Source organism: Dufourea novaeangliae, unplaced genomic scaffold, assembly GCF_001272555.1.
Source record: "Dufourea novaeangliae isolate 0120121106 unplaced genomic scaffold, ASM127255v1 scaffold170, whole genome shotgun sequence".
Lineage (NCBI taxonomy): Eukaryota > Metazoa > Arthropoda > Insecta > Hymenoptera > Halictidae > Dufourea > Dufourea novaeangliae.
Window position 1 is genome coordinate 765,001 of NW_015374081.1, and position 23,763 is coordinate 788,763.

The 23,763-nt window shown below is 39.9% G+C and overlaps 1 protein-coding gene across 6 annotated transcripts in view; it reads left to right on the forward strand.

The window, feature by feature from the left end:
* LOC107190711 (ensconsin-like) overlaps window positions 1-23,366 on the forward strand; it is a 285,343-nt gene extending 261,977 nt beyond the window's left edge. For 3 of the 6 annotated variants that reach the window (XM_015579561.1, XM_015579562.1, XM_015579567.1), the window contains 14 exons: window positions 2,855-2,923; window positions 3,960-4,149; window positions 5,696-6,042; window positions 8,549-8,731; window positions 10,042-10,479; window positions 14,360-14,539; window positions 14,911-15,218; window positions 15,531-15,780; window positions 15,855-15,976; window positions 16,059-16,300; window positions 16,379-16,502; window positions 16,604-16,935; window positions 20,472-20,728; window positions 20,836-23,366. In XM_015579561.1, coding sequence (XP_015435047.1) covers window positions 2,855-2,923; window positions 3,960-4,149; window positions 5,696-6,042; window positions 8,549-8,731; window positions 10,042-10,479; window positions 14,360-14,539; window positions 14,911-15,218; window positions 15,531-15,780; window positions 15,855-15,976; window positions 16,059-16,300; window positions 16,379-16,502; window positions 16,604-16,935; window positions 20,472-20,728; window positions 20,836-20,849 — 3,056 coding nt within the window. In that variant the 3' untranslated portion in view covers window positions 20,850-23,366. Of the gene's footprint in view, window positions 1-721; window positions 782-2,854; window positions 2,924-3,959; window positions 4,150-5,695; window positions 6,043-8,548; window positions 8,732-10,041; window positions 10,480-14,359; window positions 14,540-14,910; window positions 15,219-15,530; window positions 15,781-15,854; window positions 15,977-16,058; window positions 16,301-16,378; window positions 16,503-16,603; window positions 16,936-20,471; window positions 20,729-20,835 lie in introns of all 6 variants that reach the window. The other 3 variants (XM_015579563.1, XM_015579566.1, XM_015579564.1) reach the window with 3 other exon arrangements.
* Window positions 23,367-23,763: the final 397 nt, after the last annotated feature.

Sequence of the window (23,763 nt, forward strand, 5' to 3'; positions counted from 1 at the left end):
AAAGGACGGAAGGATATTTTTTAATTAAATCTGTACTACATCTTAATTGAAAAAAATAGTGAATCACGTAATGATGTACCAAGTAGAAGCTTCTGTGGTTATGCCTATGGAATCTCCTCCTTTTAAATTCTGTATTTTATTTTGAACTTCTACAAATCCTGCAAATTGCACTCTTTTCTATTTCATCGTCCAGACATAAATTATGAGAAGTTTAAGTCTGCTCAATAGATTATTTATGTGTGAAAAATATCCACAGTAGAATATAAAGATTAATCATCTCACTGTAAAACGTAAAATAGAATAAAATTGTTCAGTGACAACAGATTGACATTAAGCATCAGCCACGAAATAAACAAAACTAACCTTTTTCGCGTGCAAATTCTGAGAACTCACGAAAATTGTTCGATCTACAAATCTTCGATCCTACATACCTTATCCATTTCAAGAAGTTTATCCAACTTTTCCCGCCTCGAAACGTAAAAGTTTCCCGCGATAAAGTAATACACAGGCCCCTGGGTCCTGAATCGATAAAACCCGCGTACATCGAAACGTTTTTTTTTTATCGCGGCGTTAACGACCTCGCTTTTGCATAATCGATCTCCCGAAACGCTGCCAGAACTCGCTCTCGGAAACTTAATAAAACGCCGGACGCGTATCGGGTGGTGCCGTTGTTCAAACAAAACAGCCCTGTAGAAACGAACTTCAAATTTATCTTCCGCAGAACAAACGATGCACTGGTTCGCCCAAATCGGAGGTGACGAGGCCGCCCCCGACCCGTCAGGTAATAATCAGCCTGGCAAACAACAGGCAGTGTGTTTCGCCGCCGTGCTCGTCGCGATATTTGCACGGAATTTAATGCCTCGCGTAACGAGTCCGTATTAATAGTAATCCCCTGTCGAAATTGAATATGACCGCATCCGATTGCCCGACGTTCACCCTAACGCCTGTGTATGTGTTTTTTCGTGTGTGCTTCGTGTTTGTGCGCGTGTTGTGTGTGCTTCGTGTCTCTCGGTCCGTATGTACTCTAATGTTTGCACGCAGCTGGTATACGAGCCTGTTTGGCGGGTTCCTTTAATGCTTTGTCGATTAAACAGCGCTTTCGTGGACCGAACTGAACATTTTTGTTCCGAACTAATGAAACGTAAACGATTGAATTAAATGATACATACACGAAATCTGGAGGATACGTACAGTAGGCAGTAAAAGTATTTATACAGCCATATAAATCATAAATAAGTGTTGATAAGAGCTGTTTATATTCATTCACACGCTGATTTGATAAACTACATCTATTCTGAATTTATCTGTTACACATATGCAAATGTAAGACCTACAGTGATATAATTTACTAATTTATTCGCATGAAACATGACAAGAACGCAACACAGAAATATTCATAAAATGTACGTTTTCAGGGGAATGCCTACATACCCTATTACCGGGTGTAAATTCAGAATAGATGTAGGTTTATAAATAGTTTACCAGTATCTGCGTATGAGTGGATATAAACAGCTGTTATTACTTTTGTTGTCCACTGTATTTTTTAAAATTGATGGAAAGTTTGTGGAAAGCAAAACATTCACGATCACGCGTTTGAACAGCAGACTCGAGGCTCTAAATCACGTATTTCTTCCTTTTTCTATCAACATGCAAGGGCCACTCCGGTTCGTCTATTTTTCATAATCGCATTAGCGCATCCGGGAAAGAAACTCGGAGATACCGCGAAATACGTCGGCCTCCTTTTCAAAAATTGTCAGCGTTGACGGTGAAAAATTGATCATATTCGTCGACTAATTGAATCGATGCGACAGAAACGGCCTTTCTCGGAAGCTCTGATTTTTAACTTTCTTTCCTCCAGCAACGTAATAGTGTGTCGTTAATTCAATTTCACGTTGGACCAGGGCCGTTCCGGTTGATCCTGGGCATTTTATACTTGGATAAAATAGAACGATAGTCGGAAAATTTTGTTGGATGACCTTATCTTGGATAAAGATATTTCATACCTTTCCTGTTCACAGAAATTTTAGATAAGAGACTCCTACAGCTTACTCTGGGCCTTAAGAAGCGAGTTAATTCACATTGGATATTTATTGTCTTACGTTCAGTTTAAGTGTACATATAGGCTCTCTTACAGAATCGAATTAATATTATTAGTGAAATTTGGTAAATTACCAGTACTCCTAAATTCTCTTGCACAGTAGTAACAAGATTTTTAATAAAAACAAGTAGAGTTCTACAAGTAATATTTGTAAATTACAGGTTTAATGAATGTCCTATTTTATGTGTTGCCTATATCCTGTAAATTCACTAATATTATTAGTTGGCAAATTATTATGCAAAGGGTCCGAGACCGTATTATTTCCATCGAACTTTGTCCAAATCAAGCTGAGGACTTCTTAGATTTAATTTCTCATAGAGTTAACCCTTTAGCTACCGTCTCGATGACGTTTTTTAACGAATAGCCACTGTAGCGAGTCACTTATTTTCTTGCTTTTAAAGCCGTGTACGTTGCGTGGGTGATGTGGAAATGTCCACATTTATTTTCATTTTTTTTTTTTGCACTCCACGGCCAGTTCTACCGTAGCTAAAGGGTTAATTTCACGAGTTTACTGTCCAACAAGTGTAAATTCGAACGCAATCCTGCTATACGGTGTTTCCACGATCGTCCCCGTTTGCCTGGCGACGATTTGCATGGCGCATGTTTAATCGACGACCGCATCCCCGCTTGAAAGACACCGCGTTAACCCGTTGTGCCCGCAGCCGCATGCTTGCAGTGTGCCGAATACGCGACCTCGCGCCCGTAATACCCGAATCTCACGTGCGTACGCACATATTCTCGCTTTCTTCTCGACAGATGTGAAGCGACGCCGAAGTCTCTACGACGAGGACTCCCTCAACGGCGATCCGCCTAGCGAGAGCGAAGGTATCACCTTTTCAAGGGCAATGCTGAGACTAACTTTCCTCTCGTTTACCCCTCGAGAATACAGGGTTCAAGAGCGTGCACGATAAATACTAAAGAAGGCTGTATTGGTCCGATGAGTTCGTTTATCGCTGTACCGCGTAGACGGTCCCTGCGATGGTTCACTTTGCAGTGTAGCGCAATTACTATATTTCTTTCTTAACTTTGTTTCTAATAAACGTAACGAGAATGAAAACTTGTTAAGTCAAAGTTTGATAAGTATTGAAACTGTGATCCTCTTACACTGTATTGAATCAAGTAACATTCATTAGTTTATCGGAGAATTTTCAATTGATTTTTCAACTTGAATTGGTAAAATGACAGATTACCTATGAATTACAGTAGAACTTCCAGGATTGGAACGCCCATTTCTCAAATATCCTAAAATTCGAACGTTCTCTTATCCGAACAGAGTGCCTCTCAGCAATAAATGACCTCTCCTGTTGTAAATATGTATACTTTCTTCTATTCGATTGAATTTTACACAGTTACTTATGCTGGAAAGTTTCTGTAATATAGCAACAAGAAAGATATGGGATCTCTAAGTACATATTTAAACAAATAGTCGATTTTCTTTATCTCTATTTAAATATATGAGGTTTAATATCAGAAAAGTGGTAGTTCTATAATTTGAAATTTCCTTATCTGAACACTTATGTTTCTCTATTAGATCGGATACGGGAGGTTCTACTGTACTACTTTATGTACCGTTAACGGATCAACGCTTTGAATCCGCTTGGAGCTAACAATTCACGCGCAGTGATTAATACAGAGTGTCAATTAACATCCAGTCCGTAATCGACCTGAAAGTAACATAGCTACAGATCAATTTTTAACATTTCGAAACGCTTGTAAATTGACAAACGTGGACGTGCGTACCAAGTGAACCATCCAAGGGAACAATTAACGGTTTGCAGTGTTTCTAAGAAAAAAAAATAAAAAAAGAATGATAGGCACGGGGCGACAAGGCGGATTAATCGATTTCCATGGTTGTTCTCAGGACGGGAGTCGACGGGAAACACGAAAGACGTGGACAGGGCGAAGCTTGTCCGCGAGAGACAGAACGAGGAACGGCAACGGAAGTTGGAAGAGCTGAGACAGCAGGCCCTAGCCGCGCAACGCTTCCGGGAGCAGCGGGAGGAGGAACGCCGAAGGCGCATCGACGAGCTCAGATCGCGTGACAACGACAGGTTTGTTCCTTTCCTCTTTTTCCCCCCTAACTCCAGGCCCACGAATGGAAATTACGAGGCGACCTTACTCCGGGATCCCTTGACACGTGGGAACTCGCAATTTGCGAATTACGGTGTTTTCTTACTCGCGTGTTAGGGCGAACCGAGATGAACCGGGAAAAGATTAGTAGGTCTTTCGATGGGGCTCTGAAGTCGGTTCGTATTGGACTGATACCACATCAATGGTATCGATACCTGATCGTAAATTTTGATCTGATATTGAGTAATTTCAAAAACCTAGGTATTAAAAAGAATCAATACCCCTTCGATTGTTGTACGAAAGTACCAATACCTGTCTGATGCTTCTACAAAACTATCGGTACTGAATTGATACTTCTACTACAGTGTTAACGTATATTTGATACTTTACGAAAATATTGATACCAACACTATAGTAGTGTTATAGCTATCGTTCATAGTATTGACAGTACCTTGATTGTTTTAGAATTAGTATTCATTGGTTTCGCTTCAAGAGGCATCGGTATTGAAAATTGATATTGAGTAACGAAAATTTCGATGCCTTTCGATACAGCCTGCTTGAGTACTTAGGTATCGAATTGTTTGAGTATCAGCAACATGTATGGAATCAGTCCCATCGCTAGATTACCAGGGTAAACAGAATTACAGCGTTTCGAACGAGACCGCGGGGACTAGAATTTTTAGGCCTTTCGTGGCTCGGTAACGAAGCAGAGATATTTTATGAAGGTATTGCGGTAACGAGGATAGGAACAGATGGAATACGTCGAAAACGAGAGCGGGTGAACGATTATGTGTCTCGACGGCAAACTCTCTCTTCGACCTATGACACGCGAGTTTAACGCGACACGGAACAACATTGATGTGTTTTAAACGTTCTTTACGAGATTACGTGCTCTACGAGGTTATAAGTTGACCTGGTTAATATGATGCTAAACTGTTCCGCCGCCGCAGAGAAGCCCGGGAAATTACCGCGACACCTGCATAAAGTTCAACCGCGGCGAAATCGTTTTGCTGTGTTCTAAAAAAGGCGAAGGGCGTACTAGACGAGAATACGAAAATAGCATATGTATACTCATATTTTAGCCTGTGAATTTTTACTAATATCTGGAAGATTTATGCAGAATTAAATCAGTGGTAAATGAGATAAACTAGAGATTCCATGCTGGTAGGTGTCACTTATTAATGTTCTCCTTATTGAAGTCAGGTTGTTGCTGGGCAGTATTGCACTCGGTTACATTTAGTTGTAGACTTTAACGCACAATCATCTTGAAAACAGGTATCATATTGACATATCTTCATTCTGGATATGAAGAATTTTTAATAGGTACATTCGGCGATCAATATTAGCTCTCAGAAATATATTTGTTCTATTAAAATTCAGTAGAAGCCTATTAATTTACCTCGATCAGGGTTACAGAAGAAATGATTACGTTGTTTTATTAGAATTCTTGTTACTGTGATTGTTTAGATCTACTAAACCTATAGCAGCCTGTAAATAATGCGTTAACAGTGTCCTTTATCATTTCAGAAGAAACCAAGTCGAAGAGCGAAAACGGTTGATATGCGAGGCGGAGAGGGAAAGACGGGAGGCCATCCTTCGGAAGAACCAGGAGAGAGAGGCGCGCATAGAGGCGAAGAAGAAGAACGAGAGGTCGCACATTGTATTCGCGTTCGGAAGTTCTACGCCAAGGATGCTGGAGCCTGCCGACACCGGTGGCTCTACTTTCTGGGGAACCCGTAGAGCAACATCTACCACCAACGTGATGATGTTCTCGGCCGCTCAGCCATTGACGAGGAGATCCTCCGAAAGGGAGCTCGATGGCAGCAAGAAACGGGCCACTTCCGCCGGTGGGCTTGACCGGAAACCTGGCGAAGGTTAGTTGGTATTACACGCGGAACAACCGTCTACGACGAAGAGATTCAAGAAAATCCTCGATGTCTTGCGTATAGAATGAGAAAATGATAGAACGATAAAAAAAAAGTCGAGTAGTGGATCAGTATTAATTCGCGTCACGGAAAACTACGACAGACGTCAAATAAACGGGGATCGTTGACACCGCGCGTACGTTAATGGCTTCCAACCCGTTGAATGGGTCCCGATGTTGGCAGAAATACGATTCGCCGCGGTGTAACGTGTTTCCCCGGCCGGAATTAACGAGACAAAGGATTCGCTGCCAACCGTGGCCGGCTTTTGACAAAATTTCACGGTACTTCCTGAACAAATTTATGTTATACATATTTACGATGTACAATTACGGAACGTTAGTATCGTGTTCCAATTTATGCAGGGCTCTTCAATACCTGTTCGTTAGTCGTTACTGCTGGGATTCTTATCGTTTCTGTTATTATAATATGGATAACCAGGATCATTTTACTTTTATAGAAGCAAATAGTTTAAAGGAAATCAGAGTTTCAGTGGTCTTGAGCGACCAGATAATGTTTCTTCAGTTATAGTTTCATTGAACACAATTACTACTACAACCATTGATATCTAAAGAATATAAAATTTTTGTGAAAAGGATAGGATACTATTTATAATTAACTATCGACAAATGAAATTCACGTTTAATCATTTAAATTTCTATCTTGTTGTCATCTTAGTGGAACTCCTGATCAAAGAAACAATTTTCTATTCGATTCCTATTTTCATAAATTGATCAACAACTGCATAAATCTGCATTAACATCCACAGTCCAATCATTAGAAATATTTTGCTCAGATGTTATAAATTAACAAGAGTTTAAGCAGAAAAATTCTCTAAGAATCCCTGTAGCAAAAGCCAAAATTAACCCAGATCCCTCGCCGGGAAACATTTGACGTCTGTCTTCCGGTGTCGTCGGTTCACCAATTTCGCCGTTGTAAGAATAGAGTCAGGGTTGCGAGTTCGTGTAAGAATCGTTAGTGAATCGTGTCGTTGGTGTGAGAGACATTCTTGTTCCACGTTGGCACCGGAGAATCTCAGTACTACTGCCGATGGTTGAAACCCGCAGCGAACGAAGGCCGCTTCTTTTCTCACTGCGTTCTTTACACACAAGCGCTTCTAGTGCTATACATATAGTTACGCAATCGATGCCGCAGTGCGTAACGCATGGATGCACACACCGTTCCAGAAAGCGATGCAGAGACAAACGAACGAGCGATTTTACGTTCGCGCACGTCGCTTGCGCTGTTGTCTACATTATGATTTCAGATTCGTTCGCCAGTTACTCAAGAAACTCTGACGGCGATTGCCAGAGTTTCACGGACGTCGAAAAAAGTCGCGGAGCTTCAAGTCTTATTACACATCGATCACCAACACACGACCCATGATACTTTACACGACTTCCACGATCGGTCATTGGTGAAAAGAGATATGCGTCATAAAGCATGAGTCGATCCTGTAGCGTTATTATCGTGTTACGTTATCGTATTCGCAATGCATCGGATTGATGAGAAAGTAATGTCGCTTTTGGATAGTAGAAATAAGAAAAATTCTAATTAACTAATTTCAATTCTTCAGTGGATATCAATTTTATTACTGAGAAGCTGTGCTGTTTTAAGACACTTATATTAGATGGATAGTACGATAAAGTATGTTTTCGAGCTGTTATGTGGTCTAATTTGAACAAAATGTATACGCAATGAAAATTATTTCCAAGAATCTATAGACAATATCGCAGTATTGAGTTATTTACACAAACTTAAAATGCATGTACGAGTACCACACTATTGATACGCGACATTACTTTCCCAGCAATCGAATATACATATACCGCCCTCGGTTTCTTTCATGTTTTACTTAATTTTCTATTATTTGGTTACAGACATATCCACGTAATATTAATTTCCCCGTGTTCGTATAATAATATAGTGTCCGACGGTATTCAAAATTCCAATGAAAATTATATTCCTTTACCGCGTTCAAATTCATTTTGCTAGCATAGTCCACCCTCATGTACACACGGGAAGCACCTCATCTTCGCTCTCTGACTTCTCGGTAATCCGAACACGCTATACGAACTCCGAGCGTGAGAGTACATAGAGAACTCGTAGCGAGAAATGTGCCTGAGTAAACGTAATAAACTAGAGAATATTACACGCCCCCTCCCCCCTGGTCGGAGATAGATTCCCTTCGGTGATTAAGATCCTTTTGCATCCGCTGTAATCCGTAACTTACTGGTGGTGGCTCTGTCAGGCGAATTGTATTTTTAAATTATCTGTAAATCGCACTACATCTAACTCATGCTAATATTCCGCCCCACCTACCCCCCTTTTAGCCCCTTTATTTTCTGTCGAACAACGCCCCGAACACCACCCCCCTCCCCCTAAAAAAATAAGCAAAAAGAAATCGAGGAAAAAGATAAATTACCTAATGTTGCAGCGTTCACTGGTTTGTTTGCAGATATGAGAATGTCCTCGTCCATGTACGAGGTGTTCAATTGGAATTCTAGCCCCGATCCTCCCTTAACCCCCGCCAAACATAAGAGAGCCAGCCTCTCTCTGCCTCCTACAACTGACATCTTTGCCATCGATGATAAGTCTGATAACGACACTAGGCGTCCGATGATTCAGCGGGCTGCCAGTGGTGAGTCCTGATTCTCGAAAGAAAAAAACGAAACGTCTGCAACGGGGAAGATTTGTTCTGTTTGTCCCAGAATGAGCTGTCGACATATCCTTGTCTTTCTCGTTCGTTAGCACACGTGGGATTATTACTCTATTGCAAAGCATGTCACGATCATGAGAAACGCTACGACGAACACGATGCACAATTTTTCGAATGCGTTCGTCGAGCGTTACAGTAGGCTGTGCGACGTCGACGAGCTCTCGTAGATTAATCGACACGTAAAACACATTGAACCGATGATTTTTCTTTTTTCTTTTTCTATAAATTTGCAAACGAAGATCTATGTCGCACAGCTGAGATATCATTAGTTAACCATATGCATCCAATGCTACTCAAAATTTTACACTAACAATACTAACACTCTTACGTACACTGTAACGGGCCTACTTACTAACCATATTAGATAAGTGTTGTTCCACTAGAAACTCGGTTAACATACCGTTATTCCTCTTTATGGTAGTGTTGTTGTCCTTAGAACGTGTTCTATCCTAAGAATAGTTTTGTTTAGAGGAGATAGACGTCGAGAAGCTGAGGTGCCTCGATATTCAGTCGATTTATACATCATAGGATAACTTTCGATTCTATATATGTATGTTTTCGCGTCATTAGCATTACTATCGTGAAGCACAAGCATACACCCATAGTCATTCATATACTCTTTCACACTGCTACTTTATTTTACATTCCGTGTTTAATTACATAATAGTTTGCAAATATTCGAAAGCGTCGTATAGAAGCGTTCATAAACATAGTTCGACAACGTTCACCGATTCGAGTTTGTTGAGTATTTTACAACGTTTACTTTTCGTAGCGAATCGATGTGATTAATTTGAATGCCGACACAACGACTCGCTGCCGTGCACGGGATTTTCACCTGAACCGGTTTGCACATATCGTTTCATTCGCCATGCTTTCGTAACACCCTTCTTCGACCCGTATTGTTCCCTACTATCCCTCGGCATGAGTCTCGACGACACCCTCGATCAATCCTGCTTCTGGTCGTCTGTACGACGTCCAATCGCACGCATAATTTTACCGCTTCGACAAACATACACACATAAACTAGCACACACACACACACACACACACAGAACTGAACACAAAGAAGTTTTGTGTCCCGTTGTCGAACCACTACCGATCTACGTTGCGCGCCTTGTATACACGTACACACACAAGTTGTTCTTTCCTTGTCCTGTCCGCGATACGCGGCGCGCGAGTGGACGACCTACACGCTTCCGGCATCACGAAACCATTCCGGGGACTATTTGCAGGTGAAGAAACCGACGGAACGCCAGGAACACCTAGCTCGGTTTATCTGCGCGTGAACAGAAGACGCACCGATCTGATGCCGACGATACCGTCGCCACGTGACGGGCCGCCGTCCTCCGGGCGAAGTTCCAGCGCTAAAGCCTTCACACGCTCGCCAGGTAGGACTTACTCGATGTCCAGGCTGGACCAGCTCGCGCAGCCTAGGAAACGTCCGCCGACCGAACTTAGCACGCTGACGGAACAGCAAAGCCAGCCTCTGAGCGCTTCTAGCATGAGTCGCAGCATGTCGCACTTAGCTGCGTCCGGCGGCAAGAGCCTAAAACGCTCAGATAACTCGCGTAGCATGGGCACCCTGCCGGGCGCGGTACCGGTGCCGAGACCGACCAGAGCCGAGAGACTCCGTCGCAAGGCACGCGAGCATCAGAGCCAACAGCAGCAAGGTAAGATCGTTCCTGTGCACTCAACTCCAGTGATCTATTTGCTCTCCATTCGCTATTTGTCGCAACGGCCTCCACGTGTAAATATGTATGCTCTATAGCCGATACAGAGGGTGATTAAAAGAAGGGTCTAAGACTATTAGGGGCTTCTAGCACTTGTTAGAGTTGCGCAGAATTTGATTCGAATGATATATTGTGAAAAGCAGCAGTATCTAAGAGTGTTATCTTGATCATTAACACATTGGCTGCTATGTCACTTGCTGCTGGCTGCTCACACGCACAAGAAGGGCTTTCAGGTGTCTGGCTCCAATTCCTTTGGTTTTGTGATATGTTTTAAAGGACCGAAAAATAACGTATTTGTGGTTTTTTATTTTGGTTGGTTTTCATATTTAGGGGGTGGAACCAATCCTCAAAGTTCATAAGAAGGGGTACAAAAGTTCCTATTGTTAATTTAAAGAATATTACAGTATTGTGTTGAATAAAAATTGATATAAATTTAATTTGCGTCATAACTTGTTATATTGTATAAAATTACAATGTACAATAAATTGTTTTTACGGTTACGTGGCACATCAGAAATATTTGTTTTTCACTAATGTCAGATGATTTTGGGGTTTCTTTTAATTTGATTGAAGAATGCAGTCATGAAGCTGAACTTTTGTTACCATGTTGTGGTTTGATATGTTGGCAGATGGGGAAAGAAAAGTGAATATCTGGCAGCCAATATGTTAGTTAATGACATTAAATAATTGTTTGCCAAATATCTAGTCATTCAAGAACAAGTATTATTTTATTATAGACATTGGGATTTCCACATTTAATCTAGTAAAACTGGCGAAGTACTTTCTTTTATCTTTTATTCGTTCTTTGAAACTCTTTATCTAGATGATGAATTTGTCCATCTCTGGTACTCACCGAGAGGAATGAGATATGTCTTATCAACGTAGGTTCTAAAAGCAATCCTTTAGATGTAGAATTAACTTTTATGTTTATGAGCGTTCATTTTTCAGACATATGGAATGTAAACAGAACACTTGGTTTAGAAGTACATTAATTCGAGATTGTACGACAAGAGATAATAATGAGATATGGAACGGAATATCTGAAAATGTACGTCAATCTCTGTTTGTATTGAAATGGAAAGAAGACATATGAAACATCTGTAATAAATGTGAAAACAAATTTTGTATTTCTCTTTGAAAGGATTGATTTTAGGACCAATGTTGATTAGACATTTTTTACTTTATTCGGTAAGTACTATAAGTCCCAAAATTCTTAGACCCTCTTTTTTCTATCAGCCTGTATATTCTATCATATTCGTCCCGTCGATGGATTGATCGTTCTATCGTTGCTTGAACGATGATGTACTCGCGGAATCTGCTTCATACTAATTTTGTGGTAACTCAGACGATGGTATGTGGAAGTTTCTGGTTCCGATGTGGGTCTGACAGGCGACGCGGAAGAAGGTTCCTTGACAGTGCTGTCCCGTGGTTTCTGTTGTCTCGCGACTTTGCCCACTTTACTGTTCGACATGTTTGGAAGAGTTCTTGAGGGGATGATCTAGGTGTTGTCAGAGATAGACGTTCCATAAAACTTTAAATTTGAAAACGTTATTTTAAATATAAATTTTGTTCGAAATGGTAAATTACTAATTCGTGCAAAATATAGAATTCATTTTTTGTAATGGCATCGTCACGATGTTTTTATAATTGTGTTACTGTTGTTATTGTATTTTGGTCTAGCCAATAGTAGGCGAGTCTTACGTCACTCTTGTCGATTACTAAAGGGTGGGAAGAAAACCAAGCCGCGCACTGTACCCTATAACTGTGTCACCAGTCCTCACGTGACATTACTATAGGAAAGAAATACATACTCTCTACACCCTCGTGCACAGCATTGGGAACACCAAGTCTGTCTACGAAAAATGTGACAGTGAAACGAATTTTGCATCACGTTCGTTATTTTATATTAATGCAACTGTTACATATGGAGCTTTAATATTCGGTTAACAATATGATTTTAATACCCCTCATAATTTTATATTGATTTCTACAACTTAGTTTGCATTTCAGAAGTGTTCTAATAAAGTTTAGCTCTTTTGGATCAGTTTGAGAAATAGTAAATGTTAGAATTAAAATCTTTTCAAAGTTATTGCTCCATGTCTAACACGGTTTATAACGACACGTCGGTCGATTCAGAGTGGTGGAAGGTCTCGAAGCCACGGAACCAGCGTTGGACAGCACTGGTTTATATTGTACTCGTTCTAACTTGAGTTGGGTGCACATATGCATGCACAGACGCAGAGAGGAGCCATTGTGAATCAATAAGCCAGAAAATCGTCTCACGATCGTTTCGGATATCTTCTGTACAATACCGCAACGCGTACGGATACTACACGCTTGTGTATTCAACAGAGACTAACAACCGACCTTTCAAAGCGTTCTACGCGTTGTCTTTCTTTAACAATCGATATTTAACAACGATATATATGTACATACGCGCGAACTGCATGAAGTTCACCTCATGTCGTGCCAGTTTGTCGCATTAACGTGTATGGATTGATTAACAAAACGCTCCTGCCTAAGAAACGACAAGTTCTCGCTCCCCCGGCTTTTCGGGTACCACAGAGGTGAAGGTCTAACGTTTATTTGGTAAGCTACACGATTATTTTTCTCCATATCTTACCCACCTATACACGTACGTATTCCATGTCACAACGTTTGAAAACTGTACAGACGATGAACCATAATCGTATTTAGTGTGCAATACATTTTATTCGCTCTGTTCTTTGTTTTAAACGTTTAAGCTTCTTTTTCTTTCGCTCTGTCACGATGATTTTCGATTCCCTGTATATTCATTTCAGCCTGTTTTTTTTTCTTGTATCTTAATTTAATCTCGATGTACATACACAAAACAGCACAAACAATGATTAATTTTGGTGGCGGTGCTTGTTCTTTCTTTGATTTCGCTGTTCGTTCGTTTTGTATTCTTAATGTCAAATCAGACCAAAAGAAAGGAAGAGAGAAAGAAGAAAAAGAGACTAATTTATCGAGACATCTTGGGCAATGTGCACCAACGGTCTGACATAATGAAACAAGAAGCCTCGTGTCACACAGGCATCGCGATGTCTCGCGATCAAGTTTGTGAGAGGCTTACGGACGCAACTGCCGTGTCCTTTTAAAAAGTGATTTCCCTGGCATTGGAAATAACTTCGTTGATATTCCAAGACAGATTGACATACTCGTGATAGGAAATATTGATCGCCGAGGGTTCCTTCTCCCATTTCGTCATCGTCTTAAATAGCCTCCCCAAAAATCTATTCATGGCTCCTCAAACACTAGAGATCCACCGTAAAATCAAGAAACGCAAACAATAACAAAACACTAAACTGAAAACAAGCGATCCTTGGCCAACAAGTATCTCTCCTATCGACTTACAATTCAAACCAACCACTCGAACATCACCACAAAGCTAAACCCAAATATCACGAATCAATCAGAAAACTCGAGCCACATCGAGTAACTTAATCACACAGCTATACCTGGAGCTCCATTGTAAAAAACATCCGAGACATTGAACAGTCCTCGATCGAAGTTAGCCTTGCAATGCCAACGGGAACGACAGCGATCGTTAGCCCAAAAGGACACGGTCTAGCGGCGACACGAGCCTCTGACAGCTAATTAACCGCGGATCGTCACCGCGAAGGTGTCGTCGCGGGAACGTGCGCTAAGGTGCACCGCGTTCGCCGCGGTTTTCACCGGCAAAAGTCTGCTGTGTGTGTCTCTTGCTATGCACAATAACGCGCGGCGAACACGTGAGCACATTAAACACACCACCACCGTAAATATGACGAGAGATGTTCACCTTGGGTGGGTACGCGTAGGGATCCGCAGCGGGGAGGTGACACCGAACAGCCCATCACGACCGCACAGCTCCATGAGCCAGCAAAGCGCCAGCAGTGTGGGCAGCAGTAACGTCAATCTGCGTCCCCGTACGACTACCCCGCGTCGGCCGCGACCTGCTTCTATTGCCGGTACCGGTGTTTCGGTCACAGAACGACACAGTGAGCATGCAATTTTTTTGTCAATTCTCTTATACTCTAATCGTGTACACGATGGATCATGGCCCGATCTATCGTTTGCATTGATCGCATACAGAGACTACACGAGAAGAATCTTTTCTGTTTTTTTTTTTTTTCTTTTTTTTTGGAGGACGCGAACACGCGTCTTTTGTTTCGATTTCAGTTGAATCGTTTTGTCCCCACGAGATTCATTTCAATCGATCTTATTTTAGTTCGAATTGGTTGCATACCTTTTTTTATCAATTTTTTTTTTTTGGTTATTTCGAGATTGCACATTTAAATACTGTGTATGTTTGTAAACGGGACCATCGTACAGGTGCGCTTGGCGAATCACGAATTCTCACTTGTAACAGATCTGTCCGGTGACGCGAGACTGACAAAGGATTCGAAGCCGCCACTGCCAAAGGTCCACAGCACTCCAAAGAAATCTTCCACTCCGAAGACCAGCGAGATCAAGAAACCGACCGAAAAGTTAATAAAGAACGCGAAAGCGTCACCCCGGATAACTCCCAAAGCGACACCGTTGCAGAGTCCAGGTGTCGAGAATGAGCCGTTCATACGCGAGGGCACCGGTGAGATAATAAAGAACGAGGTGAAGGAGGAGATGAAGGCGGAGGAGAAACACGAGGAGAAGAAAGACCAGGGCACGGAAAAGACACAAGTAAATTGATTACTAGACTGTGGAGGTTTATGCAAATTCACAAGTTCATAAATATAAATTAGAATGTAGCAGAATTTTAAGTTCTGTACCAGATTTACTGTGTTAGTCATAGCACATAAATAGTGTTAAACTTTATTAGACTTTATTTTAGTGCATTTTCCAAGTTAAGGGTAAATAAGGTTAAGGGTTATAAATGCATAAACATCCGTAGACTATTGATTACCGTCTTCATGAATGAATGAAATACACATGAGACGTTTTTGGGATGACACGATGGTCGATTGCATCCATTTTGTTCTCATTTCGTTGCAGCAAGAAATAAGCGCCGCCGAACAGGGTAACGAAGAAGTGAAGAAACTGGTCATCATCGAACACTCCGATCCCGTACCGGTGTCCAAGCAGGCGAAGGACGAGAGCAATTTGAATCAGGAGAACCAGACCGCTGCACCGCCGCCTCCAGACACGCCCAAGAAAAAGGAAGACAAAGACAAACAGGAGAAGAAGTTGGCGGAGATTGAAGCTAAATCGGAGAACAATGTCGAGGAACAAATCGACATGTCGGGTACATAATTCGATAGATATTGGAAATAAGATTGGAGATTGACGATCGCCTATATAATCGTCGCCTTTTTTCAGCCTCGATGATAGCGAAGATTAGGATTACCACGGAGGAGGAGGCCAAGGCAGCCATTGCGGAACGCAGGAGATTAGCCAGAGAACAGGCGGAACGGGAAGCTGAACTGGAACGTCAACGGCAGGTGGGTCTTCGAGAAGATTTTCTATAGAATCGTCTATTATTAGAGTACATATGAAGGTTTGATGCGAATTTTCTGTCGATAGGAGGAAGAAGCACGGTTGGAGGCTGAAAGGCTGCGCGCCGAGGAAGAGGAACAACGACGTTTGGAGGAGGAGTCGCTTCGTTTGGCCAACGAGGCCCGAGAGGCCGAGGAACAGAGACTGAGATTGGCGATCGAGGAGGCGAAACGTCGCGAGGAAGAGGACAGGAGAAAAAGAGAAGAAGAGGCTCGTCAGAAACAAGAGAAGGAAGAGGCTGAACGGAAGGCGAGGGAAGAGTCTGAAAGGTCTGGTCACTTCTTCGGTATCAGTTTAATGAACTCTGTTTAGGACCTCTTGGCATACGCGATGTAATTGTGTTACAGACAACGGATCGAAATGGTCGAACGTCTCAAAAAAGAGGAAGAAGAGAGACTTGCCAGACGTAAACGCGTCGAGGCGATTATGCTTAGAACTCGGGGGAAAAATCAGAGCAACACGCCTACAAAGGTATTAGGATTTGTTGATTCTAGTTTTTCGAAATGTTCTTCTATTGATTCTGCCTTCTGTTTGCTAATGTGTTTCTGGTTTCGTGTGTGTTGTATACACAGGGTGAAGGTGGTGACGGGGATAAGTTGAAAGAAGACAGTCCAAACGATGAGAACAAACCAATACCGGGTAACAAAGGTGAGGACGTAATGACGGCCAGTCTGATATCCGAGGCGACCCAGCAGTTCATTAGCGGGGAGCAACGGGCTCATCACACGGAGAACAACACGAAAACGGACATTGTGCATAACGGCACGCATAGTAATGGCATTAATGAAAGTAAAATTGTATTGGATAATAATCAGGGTAACGTGGAGGGAGAACTGAACGGTCATCATACGAATCACGGAAACGGTATCAACAGTCAATCAATTACACTGGATAATGCCACCGTGTAAGTATATTAAATTAAACAGTTACAGATTTGTGAGAACGTTTACCATTAACGTATGAGTTACACACCGAATATCTACCGATCGCCATACAAACAAAGAAACAAACAAAAGAGAGATTATACAAATCCACGATATAACTGGATTTCTCATCGATTTAGAAAAAAAAAAAAAAAAAAAAAAAAAAACAAAAAAAAAAATCGAAGAGCATCTCAAAGAATTGTAAGTTCATTTGTTTTTTTTTTAGATCGTTCGACAATAATACTTATATTGAATGCCCGTGCAAGGCTTAGATATCAGACTAACGATACTTAAAAAACCACCGTTGATTCCTATACACACACACACACACACACATGCGTACACCACAGTCTCCGCAACGTAGGAATTTTCACGAAAACCTTTGAACATATTCGTTTTGATTTCTCGAGGCGCTATAAAGCGTGAAAGGTATTTTTCCACGGACGAAACCGTCTCTATATACGATTCGATGGTCGAATTCCTAGCGGTAAATATTTCGGGACGCTGTTTCTACCAAGTGTATATTTTATCTAGAACTTGCGTGGACACGGCGCATAAACGTATCACGCGCTGTGTCTTGTATCTGACGGGTGTTGTCGCAGGTTTTTTTCTTTTTTGTTCTCGAGGAATAATTATGGCTAACGGTGTAACTAACGTAATATAAATATTTGCACAATACTAGCCATTATGTACGTAAAAAATGTTGACTGATCTCTAGTGCCGTTTGAATAAAGGTAAAATATAATACTCGCGCTGACAAAAACAAAAAAATGATAAAACGTATGTTTCAAGAATATGCAGAACAAAAAAAGTATTAAAAAAATCAGTTTGAATCCCGACGCGTTACACGAGAAAAATATAGTGTCGAAATCTATATACAAATATATACTAATATTAAACATGCGGAAGATGCAGTGTTGATCCTTGATGATTCAAAACGGACGTATTCATCAGCAAACAGTTTATATTACATACAAAAGAAAACACTCTGTATTTCGAATGATTCAGGGTATTACTCTAGTCATTTATCTAATGAAAGTTATTTATGGATTCACGATTAATTGATCCACACGCACACAGAGCGTGAACTATAAATAACCGATCGTGAAGTTTGTAGCAGTTACACTAGTCTATTTTCCATTCATTATCCATGATGTCGCTTCTTCGTCTGCATATGTTCTACAGTTTCGATGCAGTTTTTAGTACAATTATTTTATACCATAATTTTCACTTGTTCAAGTGGAAACGAAATCGCGAATAAAAAAATGGCTAGGAGATATGAGCATTGTTTTCCGGAGGAATACGGAAGTGGTATTGGAACATGTGCCACATTAATTATATACGTGTATTAATTGTAATGTATGATTTTATGGTCAGAATCGAAGAAAAGAAAGAAAGAACGGAGAACAATCGAAAATATTCTTTCATTTTTAAAACGAACTATCATGATATGCGAAAGATGAATAATGATCCTGTACCTCTTTTTTTAATACTAAATTATTAAAGCACGCGGTATGCTCATACTTTATCGTTGATGTGTATATAATGAATTCTGTTGTTTGAGATGTTTTTTGTAGTATTCGCAAAGAGCAGCAAGGAAATTAAGTTTGAGAAAAAATATATATGTACTATACATAGTTAATTAAATAACAAAGTCTATTGCGCTTTCCCATGAATTGGAAGGAACTGCCTATGAAATCTTGATTTAGCTCGGTAGAGAGAGAAATAAAGATCGCTTTATACAAAATATCATTATAACGCAAGACGATTTTACGTATATTGTACATTGCAAAAGTAGTCAGAGCAATGGTTGACAAACACGAGACAAATATAACTGGCATATTGTGTTATCACTATTAAACGAAACGATTTACGTAATCGCACGGCTATTCTCCAATAACTAACATATAAATTATACGAAAAAAAAACGATGATATCGACGGTAACAAGAGAGGTATGAAGAAAAAATGTATATTATATCGTCTATTATACTTACATATATTTTATAATTTATATTTAATCATGTATTAGTTAAAAGTATACTATTTTTAGGTAGACGTCTGAAGGATTATTAAATGATTAAACAAAAAAAAACCGATATGTACGTCGACTCTTTTTAGCGATATGTTAATGGCATAAAAACATGTAATGTTATACGAAGCATGGAAATGTTAAACGACTAACAGAGTTAGAGCGTTAAATACCAACTAATCAATAATAAATTCAGTGTACATAATGTAAAGAAAGATAAATAGCATAAATTTAATGACTCATCTAAAAAAGTTTTGTTTTGTAATTTTATCATACGAGCTCATCAAAGATCGATTCCTTTACCTTGAACGTTCTTCGCCGTTGTACATAAATGTCATTCGGAAGGTTCGAAGACGTCTTTGGTGAGCTATTACTTTATCTTTCCTCCAATTAGTTCTTATTCAAGCTCGTCATGTATGCATTCGTTAAGTACAGTGTTCATACTAACCGTTTCTTACTGCCGATTTTTATTACCACCAAATGCATGTTGTCAATTAATCGTATCGATATGATGTGGCTTGTACTTTTCTTTGCTATAATTTATACATGTTCTTTATGTTTGTGTTGTACATCATCCAGCAGTACGTGTCAACTTACTGTCTACTTTTGCTATGTACTATTTGTACCTTCACACACTTTGACAGTACTCTCTTTCGTTGTACGAACATGTGTTTTCACACAGTCCATTCCACTAATCCCATTGGAGTCCGTGTCGACACTGGGCATGAATATATTTTACAACGTATTTTATATTACGAATAAGAGAACTTCGGTATACGAGAGTTAAGCGTATAGATATAAATTGCTGTGACCAGATCTTGCGAACCTGCTGTATGGTAGTATATTGTATATACGTTGCCTATGTATTTCTGATTTTTCTCGAGGAAAGAAGATTCTTTTGTGTGTATGTGTGAATTGTGTTCCACATACGGTTTCCTTTACGCAATAGAATTCCGCATCAGTTCCGAAGCACACGTAAAAACGCTTTTTGTAGCTGCTTTACAGCATCAAAGTAGCTTGCCTTTACGAGACTATTAGTCAGCGATCTAGTGCTGATGCAAGACCAGTTTACCACGAAGAAAATTTATTCGCAGATAAATTTTCACGGCAAGCATCGACTGTCGAACAAATTTTACGAATACAATTTTATGCAAGATAATTGGCATCGAGTATACAGTGTACATTAGTTGTTAATCTATTTGTTTCATTCGTCTTTTGTGGAAACGTCTTAGATTACTTCTAGTATACTCTAAAGTTCGCTTCTATTATCGAGCGATTGTATTATTATATGTATATACTATATTAACTTTAGTAAGATAGTGTTCGGGGGTATGAATGGTCCATGATTGGCCTAGCCAATTGTTGTTTTAGTGATTGTAATTTTCTTCCTTAGGAAATTACAATGTGCTCACGGCAATGTAGTCTCTAGTTTGTTACTCGCCTATTATTTAGTATTTGTATGTTTCCTTTTTGGCTGATTTTATAGCAAACAAAACAACGTGACCAACAACCTGTTAGACCTAACGGAATTCGACTCTCTCAGTAATAGCAGTAGTGGCCCAATACTTCAACTGACCAGCAATCTGGCCAACGAGGACAACCTCAACTCAAACCTAAATCCAACAGCTATACCCTTCACTCCAATGGCCAACGCGTACATGCCAACCGCTGCTAACGCCAATGTAAATCCGTTCCAGGATTCTTTTATAAACAACAAACCGCAAGATAATAGTCAACTACCAGGTACGTTTACGCGTTACTATCGCGATACTGGCGTTTGAATTCTCTGTAATATAACCTTATAATCTATGTTGTATGTGTCAATGTAACACGATATTCTTGGTCTGCAGATCTTTTATCATAATGCGCGTATTAAACATTCTGGTGAAACGGAGGAAGAGACAGACAGAGTTTGGATTCGAAAAAAAAGAATACCGTGTTGTTGCTTCCAGCAAGCGATACAGGTACACACGATTAATAATAATAACGTTCGAAACGACGTCCGTTTATGAGAATAATGTAAATAAGCGCTATCAATGTGTAGAAACGGAGATCTAAGTAGAGAAATCGGGGGCACTACGTCAAATGAACGAGAAAGACTACCGATGTCCTTTAAACGTTGTCACGAGAAATTGTAAAATAATATATAATGTTAATTAATAATATTACGCAATCAGCAAATAGGCTCTCAGTCCGTTATAGTATGCTGTTAGGATATAAATCGAATGTTTCGGAGGACCTTTCATGGGTGATAAAGGCCTGTTTATATAAAACGTGAATTATGATTTGACGAACCACTCGTAGAGGTTTCTGTTGTATCAGAATATCATTGTTTCAATTATATACATACACGTTTTCCGTCGCGCGGTACTCTGTAACGACGTTTTGCGATTTCTTTTTCTCGTTTTGCGAATGTCTTTTATGTTTTTTCTTTTTCTAAACGTGGGTGGAAAATTGTGACGAAATCAAGATTTTACGAAACCGATCAAGCGAATCGATGGATTCGCGATTTGTATACGTGGACGAATGTGTAAAGCGGCTTGACAAACATAGCACAAGATTGTGAATTGGTTTTAAATGATATATACATATTATATAAAAAGAAACGGATAACTTGCGAAACTGTATCTGCCAAAATGACGTAGGAGGTAAGCTCCAATGATTGTCCTTACATAAGAGATAGTAATAATATTACCTTATAGAATTTGAATAGAGAAAGGAAATCTATGTATAATCATATCTAGTTAAGATCCTCTGCAGATATGATGAAAAAAAAACGGGAAAAAAAAACATTTCTTCCATACTACATTTTTGGGGCGTGCGCTCACTAGTCAAGCAATTTTACTGTTTTTATCGTATATTTTTTTCTGTCTCTGTGTTTATTATTTTTTTTTTTTTTTAATAGAAAACTCATCTTAATATTGGTACTCTAGGTATCCAACTAGATTTTCATTTTACTGTTACGTTTCTCGCGGATCTAATATAAATTTTCTAGCTGTGATGATGACGAGGATGGCGATTATTGCTTTGTGAAATAGCCACTGCATTACGTTCGCGGAATAAACGGGGCACGATATAGCTACTTGGTTACTTTTTGTTTGTACATGAGCTCCCCCTTCTTCTCGCCGGTCACACGGTTAGTCGATGTTACGCGATCACCGGGGGTCCCGATTACGTTGTTCGATCACGGTTAATCACCGGTTCGTGTGATCATGCAAATTCTAGGCGCAAAGGTAGGCCCACACCGGCATCTATCCCATGGACATCGTGTTGCCGATAATTACAAGGTCACGTTGCGTTACTACCAGCGGTGGCTATTCATTAAATAAGCGGTATCATACTAGTATACAGATAGAGAACGATAATTTTAAACGCCTGATGTTATTCAGCAAACGATTGTAATTGGTGTCTAAGACATGAGTTGTTTCTTACTATTGTGGCATACTGTTGTAAACAAAAAAAATGGATATCTTTAGCACGCTTTGTGTGTTCACACCTCATTTGATCGCGGTTACATAAATACCGGTCGACCAACGAGATTCTTCATATCGAGGGTGAACAAGTATAATACGATCATCCGAATTTTTTCGAGTAAGCAAAAAAACAGAAAGAAAGATGAATCGTCGATGCATCTGAGATAAAAATATCCGCTAATTTTGCTAAGTGTATACACGGTTTTCCGATTTGTTTTTTTTTTTTCGAAATCCTTTTCTTGCGTTTTTGTGCTACACACACACACAAACACACACACACACACACGCACGCACACGAGATATTATTACCATCCACCCTGACTTTCGAACGCTGCATGCTTATCATGTAAGTTCGTTCCCCTCGAAATTGATTAATTTAAGGTCTTCGAACGTACGTGTATGTAATAACGCAGTGTTTCATGTAGCGAAATGCTTTCTATCGCGCGATACCTAAGAACTAACATTTTAACAAGAATAAACGTGTATTTTTATCGAAAAACTGTAGCACACTGCTCTGTACAGACGCATATATATAATCCTAAGAAAACCACGCAGATACACGTACACACAGAGAAATACATACAGACTTTAATCGCCTAAAGCTTCTTCAACGCGTAGTTTACGATACCGAGAACAAGCAATTCGAATCAGTTCCGACGCAATCACGAGGGCATACTCCGTTATTTTTCACTATCCGAAAGGGAAACGTACGGGGCTGTTGCATTCTCGAGGAACAGAAGCGCGATGCAATGACTATTATGTACGGAGTTTATTTATTCGAACTACTCTATTCGGTCTAACTAAAACGTATTCTATAAGGACACGTAATTAATAATAACTATAGTAATAATAACAATAATAATAATCTCAATACATGCGAAAGAATGTTTCTAAACATACAAATACTGAGAACGCTAAATATCATCAGTCATGTCTAAAAACAAAAAAAAATAAAGAATACTTCGTATTGTATAAATGCTTGTATGTAATAAATACTTAATATTAAAAATAAAAGAGATACTATTTAATAAACCTCCCATGCGATGTTTTGTACTTTTGCCGTGTCATTTACGGGAATACCATATCCACATCCCCACTCATTCACGTTAACTCCTATGGTGGTCACTGATTGGCGGAACCATTAAATTACACGAAGAAACATTGAATTTCTAAACAGGAACATATAATATTGTATGGATATAATTACTAGTAGAGGAATAATGAATGTTTGTTTGTAACAAAGGTTTGTTAATACAAGGTAAAAAGGTTCCAAAAATAAAACATGTGGCAATGTCGCCTTGTCCC